This window comes from Apus apus, chromosome 13 (genome assembly GCF_020740795.1).
Source record: "Apus apus isolate bApuApu2 chromosome 13, bApuApu2.pri.cur, whole genome shotgun sequence".
Taxonomy (NCBI): domain Eukaryota; kingdom Metazoa; phylum Chordata; class Aves; order Apodiformes; family Apodidae; genus Apus; species Apus apus.
Window position 1 is genome coordinate 5,436,090 of NC_067294.1, and position 21,534 is coordinate 5,457,623.

The following is a 21,534-nucleotide window of genomic DNA, read 5'->3' on the forward strand; positions in this document are numbered from 1 at the left end:
ACTTACAAGACTATTTATAGATCAGGGTCCTATAGCACTTGACTACACTGCATTAGCTCTCAGGTTGGCAGCCAGAGGTGCACATGGTTTTCAAGCCAGGCTGCATCTGCTGTGCAAGTCACCCAGGAACCTACAGCAAACAAGGGCAAGGAGCAGGTATCATCTGAAATAAAACTTCATTAAAATAAAGGATAGCAAAAGGCAGACATGCATAATTTATGGTGGTAATTCTATATGTCAGGGGCTATTAGGTTCTAATGGCTCTTGAGAATGTAAATCTAATTCTGTCAGCCAGAGTAGCCAAAGAAAGCACCTACACAAAACAGTCACTGTCAGAAGCCCCTTATCGACTGGAATCTATTGCAATTGTGTAGTTACTGGTCTTGGATTAAACAAAAAAAAAAACCCAAACACAAAATACCAAGCCATCCAGCCATCTGCCACATTATCTCCCCGTTTTGTCTTCCAAAGACAGTTCCTGCTTTCTTGAGTTCACCCTGACACAGAGGAAAGTTCATAGTCACTGGATGAGCTGAACTGCCTCTCTACTTTCTTCTGATCTTTGATCTTCTGGAGAATGTTGACTTTTTTCTCAAAGTAGTTTACAAGGGCTGTTTCTGTCAGCATGGAAGCCAAGATCTGCTCAAAGGAAATAGACCAATCACTATCAATGGTACTACCATACCTGGCAGCTGAGCTACTGCCTTCACAACCAACCAGGACCGTGTCATCTGCGATGTCTTCACACTGCAGGGAGCCTGTGCTGACCATGGAGTAGGAAGACATGGACATATCATCTTTGGTTTCATCATCTGATAGCAGCTGTAAAGGAGAGCCTTGTCCTTCCCCTGACCCATCTCCTAGAGTTTGGTTCTCCTGCTGTGTTTTTTCAGGTTGAGCATCTCCGCAGGTCTTCTCCTTCTGGTCAGCTTGGGGTTGCTGCTCCACTGCTGAATTCTGACTCTGCTCAGATGTCGGTGACTCCTCTTCGCTCACAGGGTCTTGGCTGTTGTTTCCTTTGCAGTCCTCAGACTTCCTCATGGGCCTGTTGGAGAATTTTTTCCCAACCTCCCCAATTCGCAGAAGGAGACTGGCTACAGTGGCAATGGCATGGTACAGCTCCTGCTCCACTGGGTCCTCACTGAACATGTTGTACAGGGTCTTGCATAACTCTATGAACTGTTCCTGTAAAAGACACAAGACCAAAAAAAAAAAAAAAAATCATACTTCAGGCTGAAAAAAGTTGACAGTGGTAGATTATAGAATCATAAAATATCTCAAGCTGGAAGGAACCCATAAGTATCGTTGAGTCCAACTCTCTGCTCCTCACAGGACTCTCTAAGGACTAAGAGCATTGTCTGGATGCTCCTTGAGCTGAAGCAACAGGTACCATCTTGACTGACTCCTTGTTTACCTGCCTTCCCACCAAGTAAGCAGCAAGTATTCTACTGATTCAGAACAGTCCAATGCAGGCAAACTCCTCTCTCTGCTGTAGCAGCTACATTGAGACACAGCCACTTCAGAGTGGTGTGTGGGGAGGTGTTTCTGACAGATGGTCACATATTCACATCTGAGAAAACCTCCAGAAAACTTCTGTCCTGCTGCTCTCTTGTGGTCAGCTTCTAAGCATTTCCAAATGGTTTTAAATAGCACCCATCAAGTAAGTTAGAGACAGAAATGATCACACCAGTCATCAGACTCTTCCCTGTAGCCACATTATCCACTTTCCACCAAGCAGCTGTAACTCAAGGCAATGAAAAACCAAAAGAGCCAAACAAGTTTCTATGACTGATGGTGTATTTGAAACATACTGCTCTGGAGGGAAAACAAATTGCAGTTCTTACAGGAAAAACTGGGAGGCAGACAGTCAAATACATTTGATTGATGGAAACACAGCAGTTTGTCCATGTCCACTACGGAATTAAACAAACACGTGTGGAATTAGAGGCTTCTAAAGCTCACCAGAGCAGAACTGCAATCTACAGGCAAGGAGTGAGCCTACTGACAAATGGCTGCACAAACTGCTAAATTCCCCACTAAGCTGTCAGTCATCCAACAGGAAACCTTCATATACACCTACCTGGCTCATTTTGGGGAGATCTTTAATGGTTTCTTTCTTGGACTCTTTTTCCTTGGCCCACATTCTTAGGTAGTATCTATAGTCCTGTGGACTGGTACCTTTCTCCTCTGGAAGGCAAGAACAAGCCCTTAGTGTCAGGTGGTTAATGGTTTCAAGCTTAAAGTGAAAGCTGTACCAGCAAAAATCATGCTGGAAGCAGGTTCTATGGACAGTTCAGGAAAGCATCTCCCAGGAGGGCTGCATTGTTTTCTGCTGGTTTATCTGATCTAGTTCAGTAGAGCAAAAATTTCAACACTGCTGCATCAGCTTGACTTCTCATAAATGAACTCTGAGTGGACAGCTTACCAAACATGATTTACAAATGTCATGATCTTGGTATGTAAAAGAGTCAGGGCTGTAAGGGGTAAGAGAGATTTATTTCCTTCTTTACCTCTGCCCACGAGGAGCACTTTGAAAAGTCTCCTTGATACAAGAAAGGACAATGAACAGATCATAATATGAGACAAGACTAGAATGTGGTCTGTTTATGATGTAATTACCTTTTTCTGGACCATTCTCATTTCTCCTTCCTTTTTCTTCTTGGGTTTCTGCGAAATTATAGCATTAGAAAAGAATGATTAATAGATGATTTTCAGCAATACAGCACATGAAGACCACATAAGACAACTCACACACAATTTAAAATCATACAAGAATATATTTAATAGAAGTTAAGATCTCACACTCCTGCATCATATTTGGAGGAGTGAACAGAACAGGATGGAAGCAAAAAGCCAATGGGATGAACTGGATGAAGAGTCACACTGAAAAAGTGGGTTGCAGAGCTGAGGCAGAGAGCAGGACTCCTAACAGAAAGGGTGAAACACAGATATGAAGGACAGCTAAGCAGTGTGATGGCTTAAAGACAAAGAAATTCAGTTATCCAAAGCAAGGTAATGAATGGAAAAAACCCAAACCACCACTGAGCACATATGTAACTAATATCTACACTCAGCACTACTGAGTGACTGAGCAGACACTCTGGCAGTGGTCTGCAGAGTTTAACTTCACAACTTCACTTCTGGTTCCCTATATTGTCACTGAACTTTATAGGAAACTTAGCTCAGACTCAGTCAGCCATCTACCACTAAACAGCACAACTACTTAATCCTGGGTTTTTTAGGCATTATTCTATTTTGGTAAATACTTTGCAGAAATGACACACTTTGTCCTCCCATTTGACAATGCCTAAAACTGTATTTTAAGAAATACAGTAAGTAAGTTTACTAACAGCTTTACAGTTCAATGGTGTGCATCCTTATTCTTTTTAATTAGAGGACTGTGGAGGAGGCACAGGTATCACCTACCCAGGCCAGCAAGCCTAGCACTTCCTCCCACTCTGCTCCAAGTGTATTTTCCACCTGCCAGCTTCCAGAGTGAGATAAACTCCACTGAAAGAAGCTGGACAAAACCTATTTTGACCAAGACTGAAACTTAATAGGTAGAATATATTGAAAGGTATCTCATTACTTATAGCACTTTATTCATAGTGGGAGTGTCACGAGAGAGGAGCAGCAGCAACTCCAGGGTACTTAAACCAGCACACTGCTGCTGGGAGATGAGATCAGCTTTATAGCCATGCTCACTGCATGCACATGATCCACGGACTGACCTTGAGACTCACAGTGCAGGCAGAAATCCAGCTCTGAGACAAAAGGAGATACTTGAGCAGCAGAAAAAGGAGTTGAGCGGACAATATCCCAGATAGAGCAGAAGAAAAGGCCAGGCATAGACAGACACAGAGAAGGAAACAAAAACAAGAAGAGAGACAATAAGACTTGCATGAAAAACCTGCATCATGGTGGAAGACAGGCTGGTAAGAGCACATTGCTGCTCCTCAGCAGTCTGTAATTGTGCTTTAGAGGGTGCTGGGTCCTGGCACTGAGCAGTTTAAGCTCCAAACTTCTTTCTCATCATGCAACAAAGACAGTCAACTCAAACACACTGGCAATCTTAAAATACTGCCACCACAAGACCACGCTTTGCAAAAAAATCATTGTTCACAGCACATGGATTTGTGCTGCAGCTCCTGCCTCAACTGACAGGTGAAGGCATCAGTGTGGTGTTACCTTCTGTTGTAACATCCTCTGTGAAATAACTCGTGGCCTCCAAAGCAGACTCTGTCTCCTCTGGATTCAGAGCTGTATTTACAGAGAAGGAAACATTAGGAACTCTAAGCTAATTGAACAGCATTATCACCCACTTCATTAGCAAAATTCATGAGGCATCCCTTTTCAATTGCGTATTAGAACAAACCACGCTCAACAGTAGCAATAAAAAAAATCAATCACTCACCAGGAGGCAGATGCAGTTTGTAAAGTACTTTGAGTTTTTCAGTGAGGTCACCGTGGTACATCCCACCTGCAAGGAAAAAAAAATGGTTAAGAAAACAGTAGTTAGGATAAAGAACCATCCTCTGCTCACAGGCTCAAACCAGAATGAGTTCACATGCCCTGCAAAAATGCTAACTGCACAAACCCCTGTGCATAAGCAGTAAAGATACCTACAGCAAAGCTGCATCTCATTGGCTTGCCACCTCTTGTCCCCCAAAATGGGAGGCTGCCTAGCTGCAAAAAGGCATCTTTTGTTCTGCCTGAGCTTTCCTGCAAGGCTGCCACCCTCCCCTGGTGCTAGTGCAAACACCACGCCCTCCTTTTAGTTCTCTGCTTAGAAAGGGACAGAAACACTTTTTGCACCATTCCATCAGCTCCCAAAAAACACCACTTACTCATCCCGGTCACAAACTCCTTGAAGTTAATGAGGGAATCCCTGTTCTCATCTAGAAGCCTGAACAAACGAGCTGCTAGCACAGGGGTGTGGGCCCCACAGGCCCAGGGGGTCAGGGTGATGAACAGCTCCTGGAACTGCCCCAGGTCGATGCGGTACTGCTCCAGGTAGGGCAAGCTCTGATCCCGGCGGGCAGCGGCAGCACGGTTGTTTCCCCAGTAACAGCTCATCAGGTACTTGGCCTGTGGAGGGAAGGGATTCCCAGGTCAGACTGTACTGCACTACAGGAATCCAGGTGGAGACACTGTTAGAGGTCAGGAACAGCACGGAGCAAGCAGAGGAGAGACATTTCAGGACACACTTCATCTCCCCCGCTATTCCGAGCGTTACTTCAGCACAAAATGTATGAAATTAAGGAGGAGACAGGGATGACACGAAAAGCACCAAGAACAATTTTAAGTGAAAAATACAAAATCTGCCATTTCAGGCTTGAACAAAATGACACTGAGGTGTTAATGCAAAGGGAACGTGCAGGTTGTATAACTAAGCACAGTGCCACTAAGTTCACAGCCAGTGTGCAAAACTGATTGTCAATATTGGTTTGCAGAAGTCATTGTCAACACTTCTCAACACAGAAGACAGAGATATCACACATAAAGAACTTTGTAAACATGGGTGATAGCAATAAAATTAAATGAAACAATCCAAGTAGTACAACTATTGACCAAGGGGTTAGTAACAAAAATGTTTGATACAAACTGGGAACTTATTACTAGGTGATTCCTGGGAAGGAAAATTGTCTAGTCCTGTCATCACAGTGTGACAAAGAGCTCAATTCAGTCATGAGAAAATAATCTGGAAGTTGTTTTTATCTCCAGAAGGTAGTTTGAACAGAGGCAGCAATCCCAGCTGTTCAAAGTTTTATGGGACTTGTTAACTGCAGCTGGGTAAGATCACTCTTTTAAAAATACATACATTGACAAATAAAGGCAAAGAATTTAAATGATTTTGTCACAATAACAGAGCACATCAATGGCAAACTTGAGGAGAAAAACTCAGGTAAAGTCAATTCTAGCTCCTATTCCAAGTGCTATGTGACACCCCTTCCCACTGAATAAGCATCATTCAAGTACTGCAAATGTGTTTTGGCCATCTTTGGAAAAAAAATAAATAAAATCAGTTGGACAGCAATAGGGCCAGTCTCACTGGCACCACATATAACCATGTATAACAGAATTCCACACCTGTTTCTGATAGGTTGGATTAAGAACCCAAGCAAAGTAATTGCTTCCCTTTCAACTTATCTGTTCTCTCTGTCAGAACACGTTCTGCCAGCTTCTTACCTTGAACACTACATACAGCTCTTCTAGTTCTTCAATAGAGAAACCAATGTCACCAGACACAGCTCGGACCTATAATTAGGGAGAAAACAGGTCAGAAAGACGGTTTCTGGTAAAGCAGAACTGCTGACATTTTGAGTAGCTAGAAAAAATTACTGCTCTTATTTCCTGTTCGTGCAGACCTGGCTGTGCAGACTGTGTTGCCTCTCCCTCCTGTTTTTATCTTTGTATCTTTGACTCAGATGCATTGGGAACAGCAGTGAAAGAAAGAGATTCTCCACCTAAGACATGGGAGATAATTGCACTGGATATGGATACTCCCCTTTGGCCATGAACCCTTCTCTATGATTTCCCAAAGCACTTGTATGCTCTCTAAATGGCAGGAAAATAATTATATGCCAGCTAACTTTTCTCAAAGATTTCAGGCAAGCAGTAGAACAGACAGCAGTGGGCAGTGGAGATGATTACAAGGCCTTTACAAGTAATTTTCATCTCCCTCCATGCCAAATATCTCATTCAATCATGCCCAAACACTTAAATCCTTTTTATTAGATTACCCAAAGCCATATGAAGAAGAAAACCGAAAATCCATTATTCCAGCCAGTAGGTCCATTTTTCACATGAATTGCAATTCTTTAAGTCAGTTAAAACTGGGTCTGCTACAGAACAGACTTTCTAGCTGCTTACAGGAAAACACATTCCATTACTATGCCATTTGGTAGCTCATTCAATCTGGAAGTCACATACCACACTCTTCTTGGCTGTGTCCTCCAGAGACTGGATCACTTTCAGCCTTTGTTTAAAACGCATTTGTTCAATGTCATCTGCCTTCAAATTACTAAATTTCTACAAGAAAGGAAGCAGACCAGGTCAACATCATCTCCACAAGAAAGAACACAAGAACACCCTCTGTTCAATTACACATTCTTTTACAAGTGGTCTATCCCCTCAGAAATGGCCTGAAACTCTTAGAAGCATTTTACCAGCAGCCAAAAATTTAGGAAACACTTAAGCTCTATTCCCTGTTCATCCCTGTCCTGCAACAGAAGTAATTCAGAACTCATGAGAAATCCTACATCAAAGGTTTCTAAAGAACAGCTGAAAAAGCATCTGTCAGGACTGACAGAAATACAGAACCTGTATTGTGAGAGGTAAGAGTATAGACAGGTTGTCATTCTTTCCAGCTCTGGCTTTTAACAGGACCCAAATTCAGCTAGATTCAGCTAGAGACACCAAACTCAACAGGCTTTTCTACAGACTAGGTCAGACAAGTAAGATGAATTTGGTGACACTCTTTTTTATGAAAGAAACCAAAAACAGAGTTGGCAGATTTGAAGAAAACAAACAAAATGCCCAGCAAAATGACAGTGGCCTGACTGTAAGTGTCTGGAAGGGGACAGGATGAAGAGCAGGAGATAAAATGAATCCACATTCACCATTGTGGCAGAGAACAGTCAAACACCAATTCTCACCTGTGGTTCTTTCCATCATTCAGATACAAATTTCTGACGAGTTTGTTCTCAGTGTGAACAAGGAGGTCCTCCTCCACCAGTGCAGAGATGGTTCAACAGCACTGCCACCTTCACAGTATTATAATGTGGATCCCAGAACAGGATTCCTGTGCATGTGAACTGGGATGCTTCCATGTTTCTCCAGTATTCCTCAATTTTTTTACCCTGAATATCCCTCCCCAGTTCCTCAGTACTATCATCACATACAAGAATGGAATTTTTTTTTGCAAAGCAGGAAGAAACATCTGGTCTGTAACATTTACTGACTTGCAGTCTTTGTTTTGGTCTCCATGGGTAGTGGGGAGACTCTTTGTAATTCACAATAGCCATAACATTGTCTTCTGATTTAAAATGTGAGAAACAATGGGCTGGGCCTACACTCCCTGAGCACCTCAAGCTATGAACACTCTTCAGATTCAGGCTGCACAAAGTATAAACCTGGGTGTTAGCAGAGAAAAATCTATTGGGTAAAAACTAAGCTGGAAGCTTACCTCATAGGATGTTTTGATGAGTTCAAAAATGTCAATCTCAAGGGGTGGGTCATCTCCACTTGTCAGTAAGGCGTGCAAGTGGGGAATAGGGGGAGAGACACTCTGCCTGTTAACTACGTTGTCCAAATATCTGTGGGGAAAAAGCAGAACAGATGCAGGACTCCTGGATTAGTGTCCAAAAAAGGCAGTAATATCCTAAATGCATCATTCCCAACATTTTTATATCATTAATCTAAACATGTAGGAAAAATTACATTTTCTCAGCTAAGCAGCAATGCCACCCTCAATGTATTTGAAGTAAATGTCATGTTCACCCTATTTTGAGGGTAGCTGTTCTTTTTCAAGTGGGCTCCAAGTAATAAGCTGAAGATCTTGCTGCACATAGAAGAGATTCACATTTCAAACAAGAAAAATTTTACATTTACTACACTTGGAAGATACCTGCTTGATCAAGTTTTATGTTTCTAGAATGTGATTCCTGCCTGGATCAGTTTTTAATAGTAAATCAGAATTGTTCTGTGAATTTCAGAGAAATAACCCTTTAAAGTTCAAATCCAAATTGAGAAGCAGGAATGCATTAAGCTGCAAAGCAAACAATTCCAGAAATATGGGATTCCTCCATGCTTAAGTAAAAAATTTCAGCTGCTGTAGAAATCAATAGCAAACCTCTCTGGAGCTCAAGTTGCATCCTAGAGTGTTAGCTGAGACCTGCTATGTCATGGAATTGGGTAGAAAGAGATGATGACTAAAAGGCACCTTTACTCTTCAGTTATAAATAAGAACAATGAATGGTACCTGCCCAGAATAGTCATGGCTTCACCTTCATCACAGCACTGCAACAGCTTCTCCATGTTGGCATCAAGGATGGCCAATGACAGCTGCAAGATGAACTTGATTCCCTCATAGAAGAAGCAGTCGACGATGACCACGGCACTCTCAAAGGGCATGACACTGAGGAAGAGAGTGAGAAACCAGGAAAGGGATATGGTGGAAATCACTCCCAGGTCTTGCATCTTTTCTGACAGCTGTGGAAGATACTCTCGTGTAAGTTCTTCAAAGATGCCTTGGTCCACCAATGCACCTAAGAAAACAAACAAAATCAATGGCAGAACTCAAATCGGTGGCATCACGGTACTACTCCCTGGTACTGCGTTACTGCACCCAAGCTGATCAATTATTAGACAAAACAGTGAAAGTCCACTTTAATTTCCCATAAGCCTCTTAAAATAAGAACTAAAATTAACATTTTTATTTAGATTTGTTCCCTGTTCTCAGTAATAACAAAGTATTTAGACAGAGACTACTGCTACACAGCAGAGCATGCAGAAACAGAACCTCTCACTGAGCTGTGCATTCTCCCTGGAAGGAGAGGTGGAGGACTACTGATATTATGGCATTTACATCCAACTATACTCATTTACACAGACACATTTAAAAGCCCATAAAGCAGGGCTTTCACTAACATTTCCTGGGAGCCCAATTCAAAGGTTTAATACGTAATTCAGTTGGGTAAAATATAACCCAGTCATTTTCTTCTAGATGTGCCTCCTTAGTGCTAATGGTCCCCAGTTACCAATTTTTAGGGATTTCATCTTCCTTGTTACTACAAGGTGGCACTACTGCCTTGGCAGCCTGTAGTTTCTCTTCCTATGTCTCCACCACACACCTGCAACTTTAAAGAGGATGGAGTTGTGCTTCATCATCTTTGAAGTACATCACATTCAACTCATTTTGAACATCACAACGTTCCCAAGAGATGCTGGTCCAACTGGAGCTGAAAATCCAGGCTCCAGCATGAATCTGACAAAGACTCACCCACTACTCTTGTGTTGTAGTAATCAGGCAACATCCGCTCACATAAAGCCACCAGAAGCCAGAAAGCCTCCTCCTCATTGCAGTACAGCAACAGCACTGAGGTAACAATGTTCATGGCCTAGGAGCCAGCAGAGTTAAATATGCAGATATAGGAGAGAAACATGAAGATATTAATGAAAGCTTTGTCATTACAGACCAGCAAGACTTAAAAAGCATGAATACAACAAAACTGTTCCTAAAAGCCACATCTATTTCCAGCTTTCACTGCTATCTGAGCCAACTGATGTTCTTGAGCCAATTTACCTTCCTGTTTCAGCTCCTCTGTCTGTGAGGCAGCAAATAATACAACTACTTTTTGTCAAGCACTTTCATTAATCAATGTGACTAAGTATAATTTTCAAAGTTTTTGTACAAAGCTTTGTAACAATTTGGTCATAACGCAACAACAGAATGAGAACCTCTAATACCAGAGCAAGACACAAAATGAATCTGAATTTCCACCAAGTTGCTTCCCTAACCAGCAACTGGCTTCATTTTTAACATACTGCCCATGAGCATCATCACTTATTCAATTTAAGTGTTTTTTTTTAATGAAAAGTTTGGCTGAACTAGGGAAAGCTCCAGCAGGAAAACTAGTAAGAAAAGACTCTGTCATTAGACCTAACACAGATATGCAAAATCTATTTAAATGCTGTATCCAAAGGACAGTTCAGATATCTTGCAATGTCACCACTTCTTTCCTACTCTCAAACCACCACATGGACAGCACAAAGGAAAAGCCTGAAACTGAACAAAAAGTGCAGAAAAGGCCCAAGTCAGTCACAGTCACCATGCAGGACTAACAGGTCTGTCTACCTTCTTACCTGACAGTACCCAATTGTTGGATTTCTGAATGCATAAGCTGTTAAGACCCTCCGGAGGGCAGCAATTCCCAGCTCATTCTGGAAGGCAGGATGTTCTGGCATAGAACGGTGCAGATCTCTCTCAATTTCCTCTGTAGCAAGATTGTACTTTCCCATTGACTTTTCCACAAGATCTGCATAGTAACCAGGATGAGTCACCATCTCATTCCAAGCCCCTGTAATGACAAACAAACACTGCTTCATCTCCTGAGCTTTGGAATACAGATTTTACACCCGCAGCTTCAGAGAACAGGCAGCAGAGAAGCAGCAAGATATGAACTCATCAACTACCAATATGTATGAAAGTATAGTAACAAATTCACTGTTAAATCATCGGTTTAGAATCTAGGTACCAACACTGAAACACAAAGGAGGACAAAGAGCCTCATAATGCTCACAAGGACAGTAATCTCCGGAATGTGATCACCACATTTGCAGCAAAACCATCATGAAGTGTAAGTCAGGTGGAGTTAACCTGTGATTAATTTGTTCTGAAATGAGCCAAATTTTTTATCTTTTCATCTGAGATGTGCAGAAAGCTTATTCCTGCTGTCAAAGTACCCAGCACAACCTCTTACCTGAGAAAAGAAGCCACAGCTCTCCACGAAGATTCTCTGGGATTCCTTTTTGCACCAGCTCCCTAGTCTTGGCCGTGCGATACATACACATCCCTCGCCCATATTCAAAGAAATGAATGTTCCAGGACTCTTCCTTCATCTTCTCCTTTGCCTTCACAGGAAGAAATAAGGCCATTTTAGGAAATTAATGCAGTTTTTGTTTGTAGGACATGTGATTTCTGGCTATACTCAGGGCTACACTTCACAAGAGAAAGGCACTGTAACATTTAAAACCTTTCTTCTTCCTGCTGAAGAGGAGGGTATATGCTAATCTCCACTGTTCTGGATCAGCTCTGATCTTGCTTTAAAGTCAGGTCTTTACAACACTAACAAGGGCTGTGCAATGGCATTACACCTTGCAAATCTCTACATAAATGCAAGCAGAACCATGGTCTAAGACCATGGAAGCATGGTCTCTGCTTCCTAGATCTAAAGAAAAGTTCTTCACAGACATGAACCTACATCCCAGAAGCACAGTAATACCCATTTCTGGTCAATTATCTCAGGTATCTCAGTACTGATAAAGTAAGCTGAGGGTCAGGTTACATCTCTGCAGCACTATCACTGTGACAGACACAGAAGTGATAATGCAGGACTGGCCAGGGATAAAATGCATTTTCAGAGTCTTAGAGCAGGACAGGAAATGTGCAACCTACTGCAAACTATCTATAGTTCATTGTTTTAAGTTTAAAATAATATTTACTCCTTTGGGTCCCAAGAGCTCCTCGGAATTTCTTCTGAAGAGTTTGAGCAGTCCCTGTGAGGCTGTTGGCACTTCCCCAGCAGAGAAGCTGACAGGTCGATTGCTGAGAGCAGCCGTGGGGCTGATGGCAAGGGGGCTGTTGGAAGGCAGCTCTGGAACCTCCTGAACAACAGAACACAGAGCACTGAGCTCAGGCAGCCTCCCTCCTCTGCTAATTGTCTAGCAAACAGACATCATTTGCTGGTAGCCAGCACTGTTAACACACAATAAGGAGCATTTCTCTGAAAAGTTGGCAAATGCTTCTCCCAGCTATTTCCTTAGTACCTCGCAACCAGGATCAGCCAAATTCCACTTCCATTCCTTGTCACTGCAGCATAGTTTCTTGGATGGTGTTCTCTGCAAGAAGTCAGAGATTCTCTGTACTAAGAAATCCCGGTCTTTCAGATTGGCAAAGAAGAAGGTCATTTTACTTTTAGTGCTGATGGACAGAGGGCTGGGCAAGACACTGGAACTATCTGCTTTCTCAACTATTGTCACCTAGAAGACAAAGACAAGGGACATATGGATCTAGCAGATTCTCCATTACCTAGAAAGCACCACACAAAAGCTTGAAGTAAACAGCAGACAGGGAAGGGCAAGGCAGTCTTAATACACAGCTAAAAAATCCCTACCTCCCTGAGAGGAATGATGAGATGACAGGCCTCCCCTGCTTTGCTGGCAAAACAGATGTAATTGTTGGAAACAAACATCTGGCCAGGAATATGCATCTTGTTGAATGGTGTCCACAAGGTGCAGTCTGTGTGTCCATCCAGGCACTCATCCTTGGGCAGCCGGAAGGTGGCACGGTAGCACTCGTTTTTGGCTCGAGCATCCAGGTCTCTGGGGAAAAGTAAAGAGGAGTCCCCAGAGATCTTTCCTCACTTGAAAAACCCACCCAAACACTAATGTTATGTGTCCATTCCAATCACAACCTTCAGACTATGCATTCTTAGTATTCATTTCTCTAACTGACATGCCACCCTTATCTGACTCCTCTTTCAGCCTTCAGACATGCTTCACTGACAAGGTATGTCCTGAAATACAAGACACAATATGCAAGTGCATCTGCAAAGCTTCAATCTTTCATCAGATTCTGAAACCCCAGCAGGAGGATTTATTCCAACATGTCTGTTACTTTTTATAAATCTTCAACTTCAGACAAAGGGGCTGATGTAATTTTCTTCTTCCTCTTTTGTTTAAAAAAAAAGACTTTCAAGTTTCTAGTTAACAATTCCCTCTGACAGTGCCTAGTCATGCAGGAGAAAGACACTAGGCTGTGTATGAATTCAGTACCAATTTAGGATGGAAATTAAGAAAAAAATAAGAATAGGCAGAGGACTAATGACTGACATAAGTAATGCAGCCCCTAGAATGAGAAAACCCCTGTGGCACCTGGAAGATACAAAGCAGTGCAGATTTATTATTACAATCCCCTGTTACCTGCCTTCTCACTGCTGGAAACATATACCTTTTTAATGCAGAGATGTTCTTAAGAGGCTTCCTGGGTTTTGGGAGAGACTTGTCCTGTAGGAAGCTCTCATTATCCAGTAGCTGCCGCATGGCAATGTTAGCCAGCTGCTCCATCAGCTTGAATGTCTCGTTGATGTTGAGAAACATGGAAAAATAAAGTTCATTGTCCCTTGTGCTTACTTTGATGCACTCAGGAAACAGAAGTGTAGCATTTTTTTCAAGCTGGGTCACATCCACCCACTGGATCACAAGAGTAACTGGGAAAAAGGTTAAAAAAAGCTATGATTACAATTTGAGGCAACACAACAAGCAATCAGAAATGAAGCTCAAGCAGCAAGTGAGCTCTCAGTGTAGCAGCATTTTCCCCCTCTTACACAAGGACAGTTCTTTTCTTTATACTTTTACTGAGTTCTCCAAAAATACTTGAAAGTAATCTTTGGGATTAACTAGACTATAAATAATGCAGTTCCAAAAGGACCATCTCCCATCCAGTAAATGCTTTCAATTACAATTACTCAAGTTTTCATTCTTTCCAGCAAACCAGCTTTTGACTCAGGAGTTCAAGCTTTGTAAATACTGGGTCCTGGTGCTCGTTCCAAATAAAACTCAAAGTCAAAATATTGCTTGGTTCCCTAATCCAGCTGAAGTAAAATTTCAGGTGTACTTGAGCAACTTAAGAAATGTTTTGAAAAATGACTCAGGTAATCAGTCTAAGCATCACTGAAGTGCCTATGAGTGCAAGGACTGATCTATGTGTTGAGCTATGGCTCAAGGGATTCCTAAATGGCAAAAAACCTGTCAGCTCTAAAAAAAAGTTCATACAGAAGATCAATTGCATCAAAAAGACTGTGGGAAATGGCAAAAAAAGTCCCACCTAGCAGACTTGTAACTCACCCTCTTTGCCCAGCAGGAAGGAGTAGAAACAAAGGTGATTGACAGTGAGGTACAGCCAACCCTGCCTGGGTACACGGCCCTTCCAATAGCTGCAGGAATAATAATTGACCAGCTTCTCCACCTCGGGCATCCCAAACTGCTTCCGCATCTTCAGTTCAGCCTCTTTGAATTTACCTGGATCCTCTTCACTCTGGGGCTGCTCATTCTTGTTCTCCTCAGCAATAATTCCCTGAAAGGATATGGGAAGAGAGAGAGAAGAAATGGAAGGGAACATGCCTGCTGACAGACATCAAACACAGCAAAAGGTCACAGAAGAATCCAAAAGACAGAGAGAAGAAACATGACCCAGCAGTTATCATTTCCCCTGTGTTTTAAAGAAACAGTTAAGACATGTAGAAAGAGCAGTCAGACAGCTGGGGAGTCTGGGATCTGGGATCTACACTTGGAACACGTGCAGCAAGGATTCATGTTTAACATCTGACTGAGTTTCTCACAGCTGGCCTGGTAACACTTTGTACACCCTGCAGGAGAACTGAAGTCTACTTCCACTTGCAAACATGCTTCTTAAACAGGAAGATCAGCTGCCAGGAAAGGCAAAACTCTGCAGTCTGTGAGATCTTGACTGACCAGAAGGAAAAACAACTGACCACAATCTCTCTCACACAAAGAAACCATAAAGAATCTGACTGGAGTACAGGAAAAGGCTCAACCTGCTGCAGTTCAGTAAAGGACTGTATTTATAAGTTTCTACTCTGGAGAATTTGTGGGCTGGGAATCTGAAGTGTGTGAACTGCACAACAAGCAGAGACATCCGTCTGATTCAGAAGGTGGTGGAAGCTCCTTTACAACCTAGAGGCCTTTTAGACCATCATGGCAGGGCAAGCACATTGCTTGCAAACTTGAATTCTCTCTCCTGTGTTTGTTGCTAGATGAACCCTTCTTAAACATTCTCTTTGTATCAAAGGTATAATCAGCAAGGATTTTAAAGAAGTATTATATTTTAATTAGTGGGGGAATCCTAAGCTCATTGAGACCTACTGCTCATAACCCCCCCAAATACATTTATCCAGTGCTGTGACTGTAACATGATGCTGATAATACTGCATGCATTCCATGACAATTCCAAATGTATGTACATCTGAAAATGGAGCAGAGAGAAGTTTTGCAATGGAGTTCTCACTCCCTCTCTCCCAAGGGTAAAACATTCTTAAAACCACCTCCCCGTGACTTCTCAGGATCTGGAAGTCCTTCAGGGAAACATGTCACTTACATGTATTTTGCCCTTGACAAAGGTGGTGATATCTTCTTCATTATCAAAGATGGACAGAGTCTGCAGTAGGTTATTCTCCAGCCACTCCCAATGCTTTGTGATCTCTTTGCGAGATGATCCTAATGGAAGGGGTGAAAGATGATGGGAAGGGCAAAGCAAAAAAATAAATCAGATCAAGGTCTTTTTTCCTCCAAGTCCATAGCAGAAAACTAATAATTACCAAACAGTGCTCAGGAAATCAAACATACCAACTGTATACACACTGAGGATATTTCATGTCCGTCAACATTATGTTTCCAATGAAAAGTTTCCACTGCCACCAAGGATAATCAGCACACTACCAACAGATAGTCCTGTTTGCCAGTGCACACCAAACCCAGCTTTCTAACCAGACAAAAAGAATTCTTATGTTCCAGACAAGAAGCACTATTTTAATTCCTAGTATTCTAAAATGATCAATTATAGGATGCTTTGGTTGTGGAAAAATATCCCTCAGGTCCATCAATAATAAAAGTCTCTGTGTCCTGCTTTGTTTCATGAGTTGCATCTCTCACCAAGTGACAGCAGAGAAATTGCTAAAATAAGCCAAGCCTCAATATTTGGTGTCTTTCTAAGACAAACATGAGAATTACATACATGAAGGAGCAAAATTCTGCAATTCCTACAAATAGAGTTGTCAGAAGAAAGCACGGAAAGTCGAAGCTGTGTGCGTGACCAGAACGGTACCCGCTGGTATTTACACATGGGAAGTTGTAAATAAAATACACACATTTTTCAACTAGAGAGCCATATATATTTTATAACTTCAAGTGAATGCCAATACTCCTACTCTGACAGAAAAATGAGAGCCAGATATTATTCAAACAATTCTTTGGATGAAGACAATATATTTACTTCAGTATAATAATTTCTCAAACTGCATTTGGTTGTTCTGTCACCTCATTTTACCATCCTGCCTTACTTAAAAGTAACTGAGATACAGAGGCTATCAACTACAGCACTCCTGAAACTGTACAAAAATAACACATTCATTGAGTGTCAATTTACTATAAAATTTCAGATTTGCATCATATGTGGCCACTAAATATTCTGCTTTTTGCCATGGAGTTTCTGGCCTGCTGTTTTGTTTCTTGTTTTTCTTCTTCTCTGCATCCTCCCTCCTCAACAGGGAAACGGAGTTTTCTGTGAAACACAGCAATTTCTAAACCTCTCTTTGCAGAATTTAAGTAGCTCTGCAAGGGGGAACATTGTGTTGGTTGCCTGGGGAGAAAATGGGAACAGGGAAAACAAAGACATCTACATTTGTGGGCTTAGCAAATTATGACCTCATGCTCAGATTTTACATCTCAGCCACAAAGTGAGAAGTGAAGCTTCTTACTATAAACAAAGTTGGTCTAACAAATATGTCTGATGGTATTTTCTCTTTAGCAACCAGGACACTTCAAGCCTTAATCAAAGTTCACCGCCAGCTATTTGAAGGTTGTACCATGGTATTCTAATACAGAAGTTACAATTCTCAAGTAAAAGAGGCCAAGGATTCTTGATGTTTGTTTTTTTTAAATATTGTAATGTACTCTACAGATACAGTATATCAATCTGTCTACTGCAAGCCAGAAATACCACCAAAAAATAAGTGAATCAAGATGGTAAAGAGATTCTGCAAAGGGTGTTTGGCACCTATAAAGATCTTACATATTCCCACCTTGTACCATGCTCCTGGTAAGTGGATTTTGGCATAACACTCATCACCCCACTGCAACCTCATAGTCAGGGTTTCATTCACTGAACAATCTCACTATGACCTTGCAAATAGATACTCCTTGGAAGAAAGAAAATTCACAACACCTGCAGAAATGGAATTTTTTACAGACCCTTAAGTTCCTAAGCTACAGCTTAAAACAACACTGAGAAGTTTTGGCATTTCTGGCACCTTCCACTCCCTCACCAGAAGCTCTATAATGTTTCCTGAGCCCCGACAGAATACTCCCATGTGGGGTAACTGACCCTCTGAACCAAACAGACAGCAGAGTAACACAAATCCAGCCCCCACCAAGGATCACATCCCTACATACCACAGGCCACTGCCCAGTACACTTGAGAGTCCTGAGTCTGGTGCAGAATACGGTATGGGGCAACCCTGGCACTGGAATCCAAAACCACGTCTAACGTGCCCACAAGAAGACCTAGGAGGCAAAGAAAGAGAAGTTAAAACAATGCCATGCCAAAACAGGGAACTCGGTTAAGCAAAAGTACAGGATCAACACTATTGAAAAATTACAATGTTTATCTCATGCACACTGTGATGGAAGAGCAACAGCACTCGGCTGAGACCCTGCAGACATGCATCCGTCACTGCCACAAATTACCTACACACCAAGCACAGTCAATCCCGCTGTCATGGATAAAGACTAGATGGCAATTAACATTATAACCCTCCACCTTCCCACCAGAGCTTTCTAATAAAGGTGAAATGTATTTTCCTCTGTGGGGTTTCTGTTGCTAATAGCGATTTTTAAGCCTACTAAGCTCAAACACAGAAGAGCTCTCAGCATCACTGTGCAAACAGTTGGTAAGAGAACTCATCCAAAAGGGAATCAAGCAGCTCTAGAAAAACTGGTGCTCCCGGGTTTCAGTGATGCTTCTAGAAGCACTTTAATTAAACAAAGAAAAAAGGCAGGTTATCAAAATCTGTTACTAAAGAGGCTAAAAGATTTTAAATAAAAAAGCAGGCACGTCCAGAAGAAATGCTGACAGCCACGAGAATTCATAAACCAAATCCATTTGTTTCAATTAAATGTATTTAGTAGATAAATAAAATCTCGAAGATGACACTTTTCTCCATTACTCTGGGTAATGTACTATGAGCACCTTTAATGCAAACTAATTTTGCAAGACAGAATCATCCTCATGGCTAAAAGTTTTCTAACATTAGAACTTGGAGGGAGGATGGGTGCTCCTCTGGATTGCTATCTGGGAGGACCAAGTTCATTTCCCTGCTCTCCCCCTTAGGGACTGGGTAAGTCTAAGCAAATTTCTCAGCCATATCCCATTAATTGACATCAAACATGCTGTTGCTTCCTCCTTCTCTCTCTTGGCTATCCAAAAGCAAGTAATAGATTAAGAGCTCTCCACTGAACATACTTCAAGAGAAGCTAAGAGGATGATGAAGGAAGGGACTGGAACACCTGCCTTATGAGGAAAGGCTGAGAGACCTGGGGCTGTTTAGTCTGGAGAAGAAAAGACTGAGAGGGGATCTAATTAATGTCTATAAATATCTGAAGGGTGGGTGACAAGACGGAGGGGCCAATCTCTTTTCAGTCCTGCCCTGTGACAGGATGAGGGGCAATGGATAAAAACTAGAGCACAGGAAGTTCCACCTCAACATGAGGAAAAGCTTCTCTACTGTGAGGGTAACAGAGCCCTGGGACAGGCTGCCCAGAGAGGTTGTGGAGTGTCCTTCTCCAGAGAGTTTCAAGACCCACCTGGATGTTTTTCTGTGTGACCTGACCTAAATTCTGTGGTGGTCCTGCTCTGGCAGGGGGGGGTGAACTCAATTGACTTCCAGAGGTCCTTTTCAACCCCTAACATTCTGTGATTTAACAAAGCACCATCCACAGCAAGCTCATCTGGTGATCCTTAAAATAGATATGTTTGTACCCAGCATGGCTGGATCTCAGCTTTGGCTCCAGGTTTCTTGGGTATAGTTTTAGAAAGAATACACATTAAAAAGTAACTCTGAATACTTTCTGTAACAATACTGAATGTCTCAAATATTGACACGTGGACTGGTAACAGATGCATTCAAGAACTTGAGTACAACCGCAACCTGAACACCTCTCCAGCTTGGCTGAATACCTACATTCTAACCCTAAAATGTCAACTTGCAGTTTTACAGCTCCTTAAGGAGCTTTTAACACACAGGAGCTCCGAGGAAGACTCTCTCACAAAGCTAAACTAGTCAAAAAAGCTTTCTCAAAGCTAAAGCCATTTAAGAACAGACCAGTTTAAATGTTTCCTAAATAATACCAGGTGTCATTTCTTCTTGTAAAAACTGGGAAATTCTAAAACACAACTATATGCCTACATATGCATGCAAAACTGCATGATGTTACATAAACCAGAGTAATTAAAAATAAATTTTGAACACCAAGTAAAGATGAAATATGCCAAGAATGTTTATCAGTTCTGTAGCTGGTATATTTGGTTAACAGGACTAACACATGAAGCTGGTTCTGCACAATTCACAAATGTAAAAAGCACATTTTATTATCCACATAATTGTGTGAGCATTTTTGCACATCGTGGGGGGCGGGGTTTAAAAGGGAGGGAATTTTTTTGTCGTTGATACCATTATATTCTAACAGTTTCTGTCCCCAGCCAGGGCTATCAGCCATACACACACAGGACTAGTTTTCACTTGAGCAGCACCCACACAACTTCACCCCTGGCCCAACCACCGCACAGTTTTCCTTCAGATACTAATTAAAAACTACGTCTTACTTCCAGCTTCTTATTCCTGACAAAACAAACCCATAAAAGATACAACGGAAAACACCCCAGTAATGCAAGGCAGCAGGAGCATGACAAAGAAACCATTCTGGCAAGGAAAGGAGACCATCCCAGCCCCCCCGGTACAGTTATCTGGCCTCCCTGTGCAGCACACCCGCTGGGGAGGCCTGACCGCAAACAGCCCCGGCAGGGGCCGGCGCTGCACGGACCCGGCCGGGAGGCAGCAGGCTCGGAACGCGGGAGGGCCCCGACAGGAGGGGTCCCGACAGGAGGGGTCCCGACAGGAGGGGCCCCGACAGGAGGGGGCCCGACAGGAGGGGGCCCGACAGGAGGGGGCCCGACAGGAGGGGGCCCGACAGGAGGGGGCCCCAGGACGGGGCGATGCTTGACACCTCTGCGGGTGCCGCGAGCAGCTGCCACCGCCACCGGGCGCTGCCGGGGGGGCTCTCCGGGGCCACCACCGCGAGAGGACACGAGTGGGAAGGCGGGACGGGCTGGCCCCCCGGCGGGGCCTGCGTCCCCCTCAGCTCCGGCCCCGCAGCAGCCGCCGTACCCAGGCGGGCAGCTGCAGCCCCGCGGCTCTGGGGCAGCCCCTCCGCCTCCCGGGAGCCACGCCGGGCCCTCCAGGGACACGGCACGAAGGCAGGAGCCCCGCACCCTCCTGCCCCGCGCAGCCCGGGCCGGATCCTGCCCTCAGCCCCGCCGCGCCTCACCCGTCAGGCCGCCCCCTTTGCCGTGTCCCCGCCGGCGCTGAAGCAAGAAGAATGGGTTGGCCCGCTCCGTCACCCACAGCGCGCCGGCCAGCAGCACCTCCTCGGGCCCCAGCCACATCGCGGCGGAGCGGCGCGGCTCGGCTTGGCGGGGCCGGGCTGGGCCGGGCTGGGCTGGGCCCGGCCGGGGCGCGGAGGCGGCGCCGGGGGGAGCGGCCACGGGTCACGGGGCCGCCCCGCCCGCCACGGCGCCCTCTAGCGGGCCGGCCCTAGCCCGGCAGGGCCCCCGCAGAGCCGCGGGTTCGAGCCCCGCCGCGCCGGGACCGCCCCCCCCCCCGGTGCCACCGCCCCGTCCCGGCCTGGGGGCAGCTGGGTTCACCCGCTCTGCAGGGCCCTGTCTCTGCCCCGCGGCGCCTG

General features: G+C 43.7%; 1 protein-coding gene across 2 annotated transcripts; it reads right to left on the reverse strand.

The window, feature by feature from the left end:
• Window positions 1-159: 159 nt before the first annotated feature.
• On the reverse strand, window positions 160-21,302 carry TBC1D9B (TBC1 domain family member 9B). 2 transcript variants are annotated; one of them, XM_051630954.1, is made up of 22 exons: window positions 21,121-21,302; window positions 17,971-18,081; window positions 15,899-16,017; window positions 14,629-14,857; window positions 13,733-13,991; window positions 12,897-13,104; window positions 12,550-12,762; window positions 12,226-12,387; window positions 11,484-11,634; window positions 10,867-11,081; window positions 10,004-10,121; window positions 8,984-9,269; window positions 8,189-8,318; window positions 6,934-7,032; window positions 6,190-6,258; window positions 4,848-5,088; window positions 4,415-4,480; window positions 4,189-4,260; window positions 3,732-3,782; window positions 2,620-2,667; window positions 2,081-2,187; window positions 160-1,185 (listed from the first exon to the last, which is right to left on the reverse strand). In XM_051630954.1, the coding sequence occupies exons 1-22, from the start codon at window positions 21,236-21,238 to the stop codon at window positions 493-495; spliced, it is 3,765 nt and encodes a 1,254-aa protein (XP_051486914.1). In that variant the 5' UTR covers window positions 21,239-21,302; the 3' UTR covers window positions 160-492. The 2 variants fall into 2 exon arrangements, with proteins under 2 accessions (XP_051486914.1, XP_051486916.1); XM_051630956.1 differs by lacking the exon at window positions 3,732-3,782.
• Window positions 21,303-21,534: the final 232 nt, after the last annotated feature.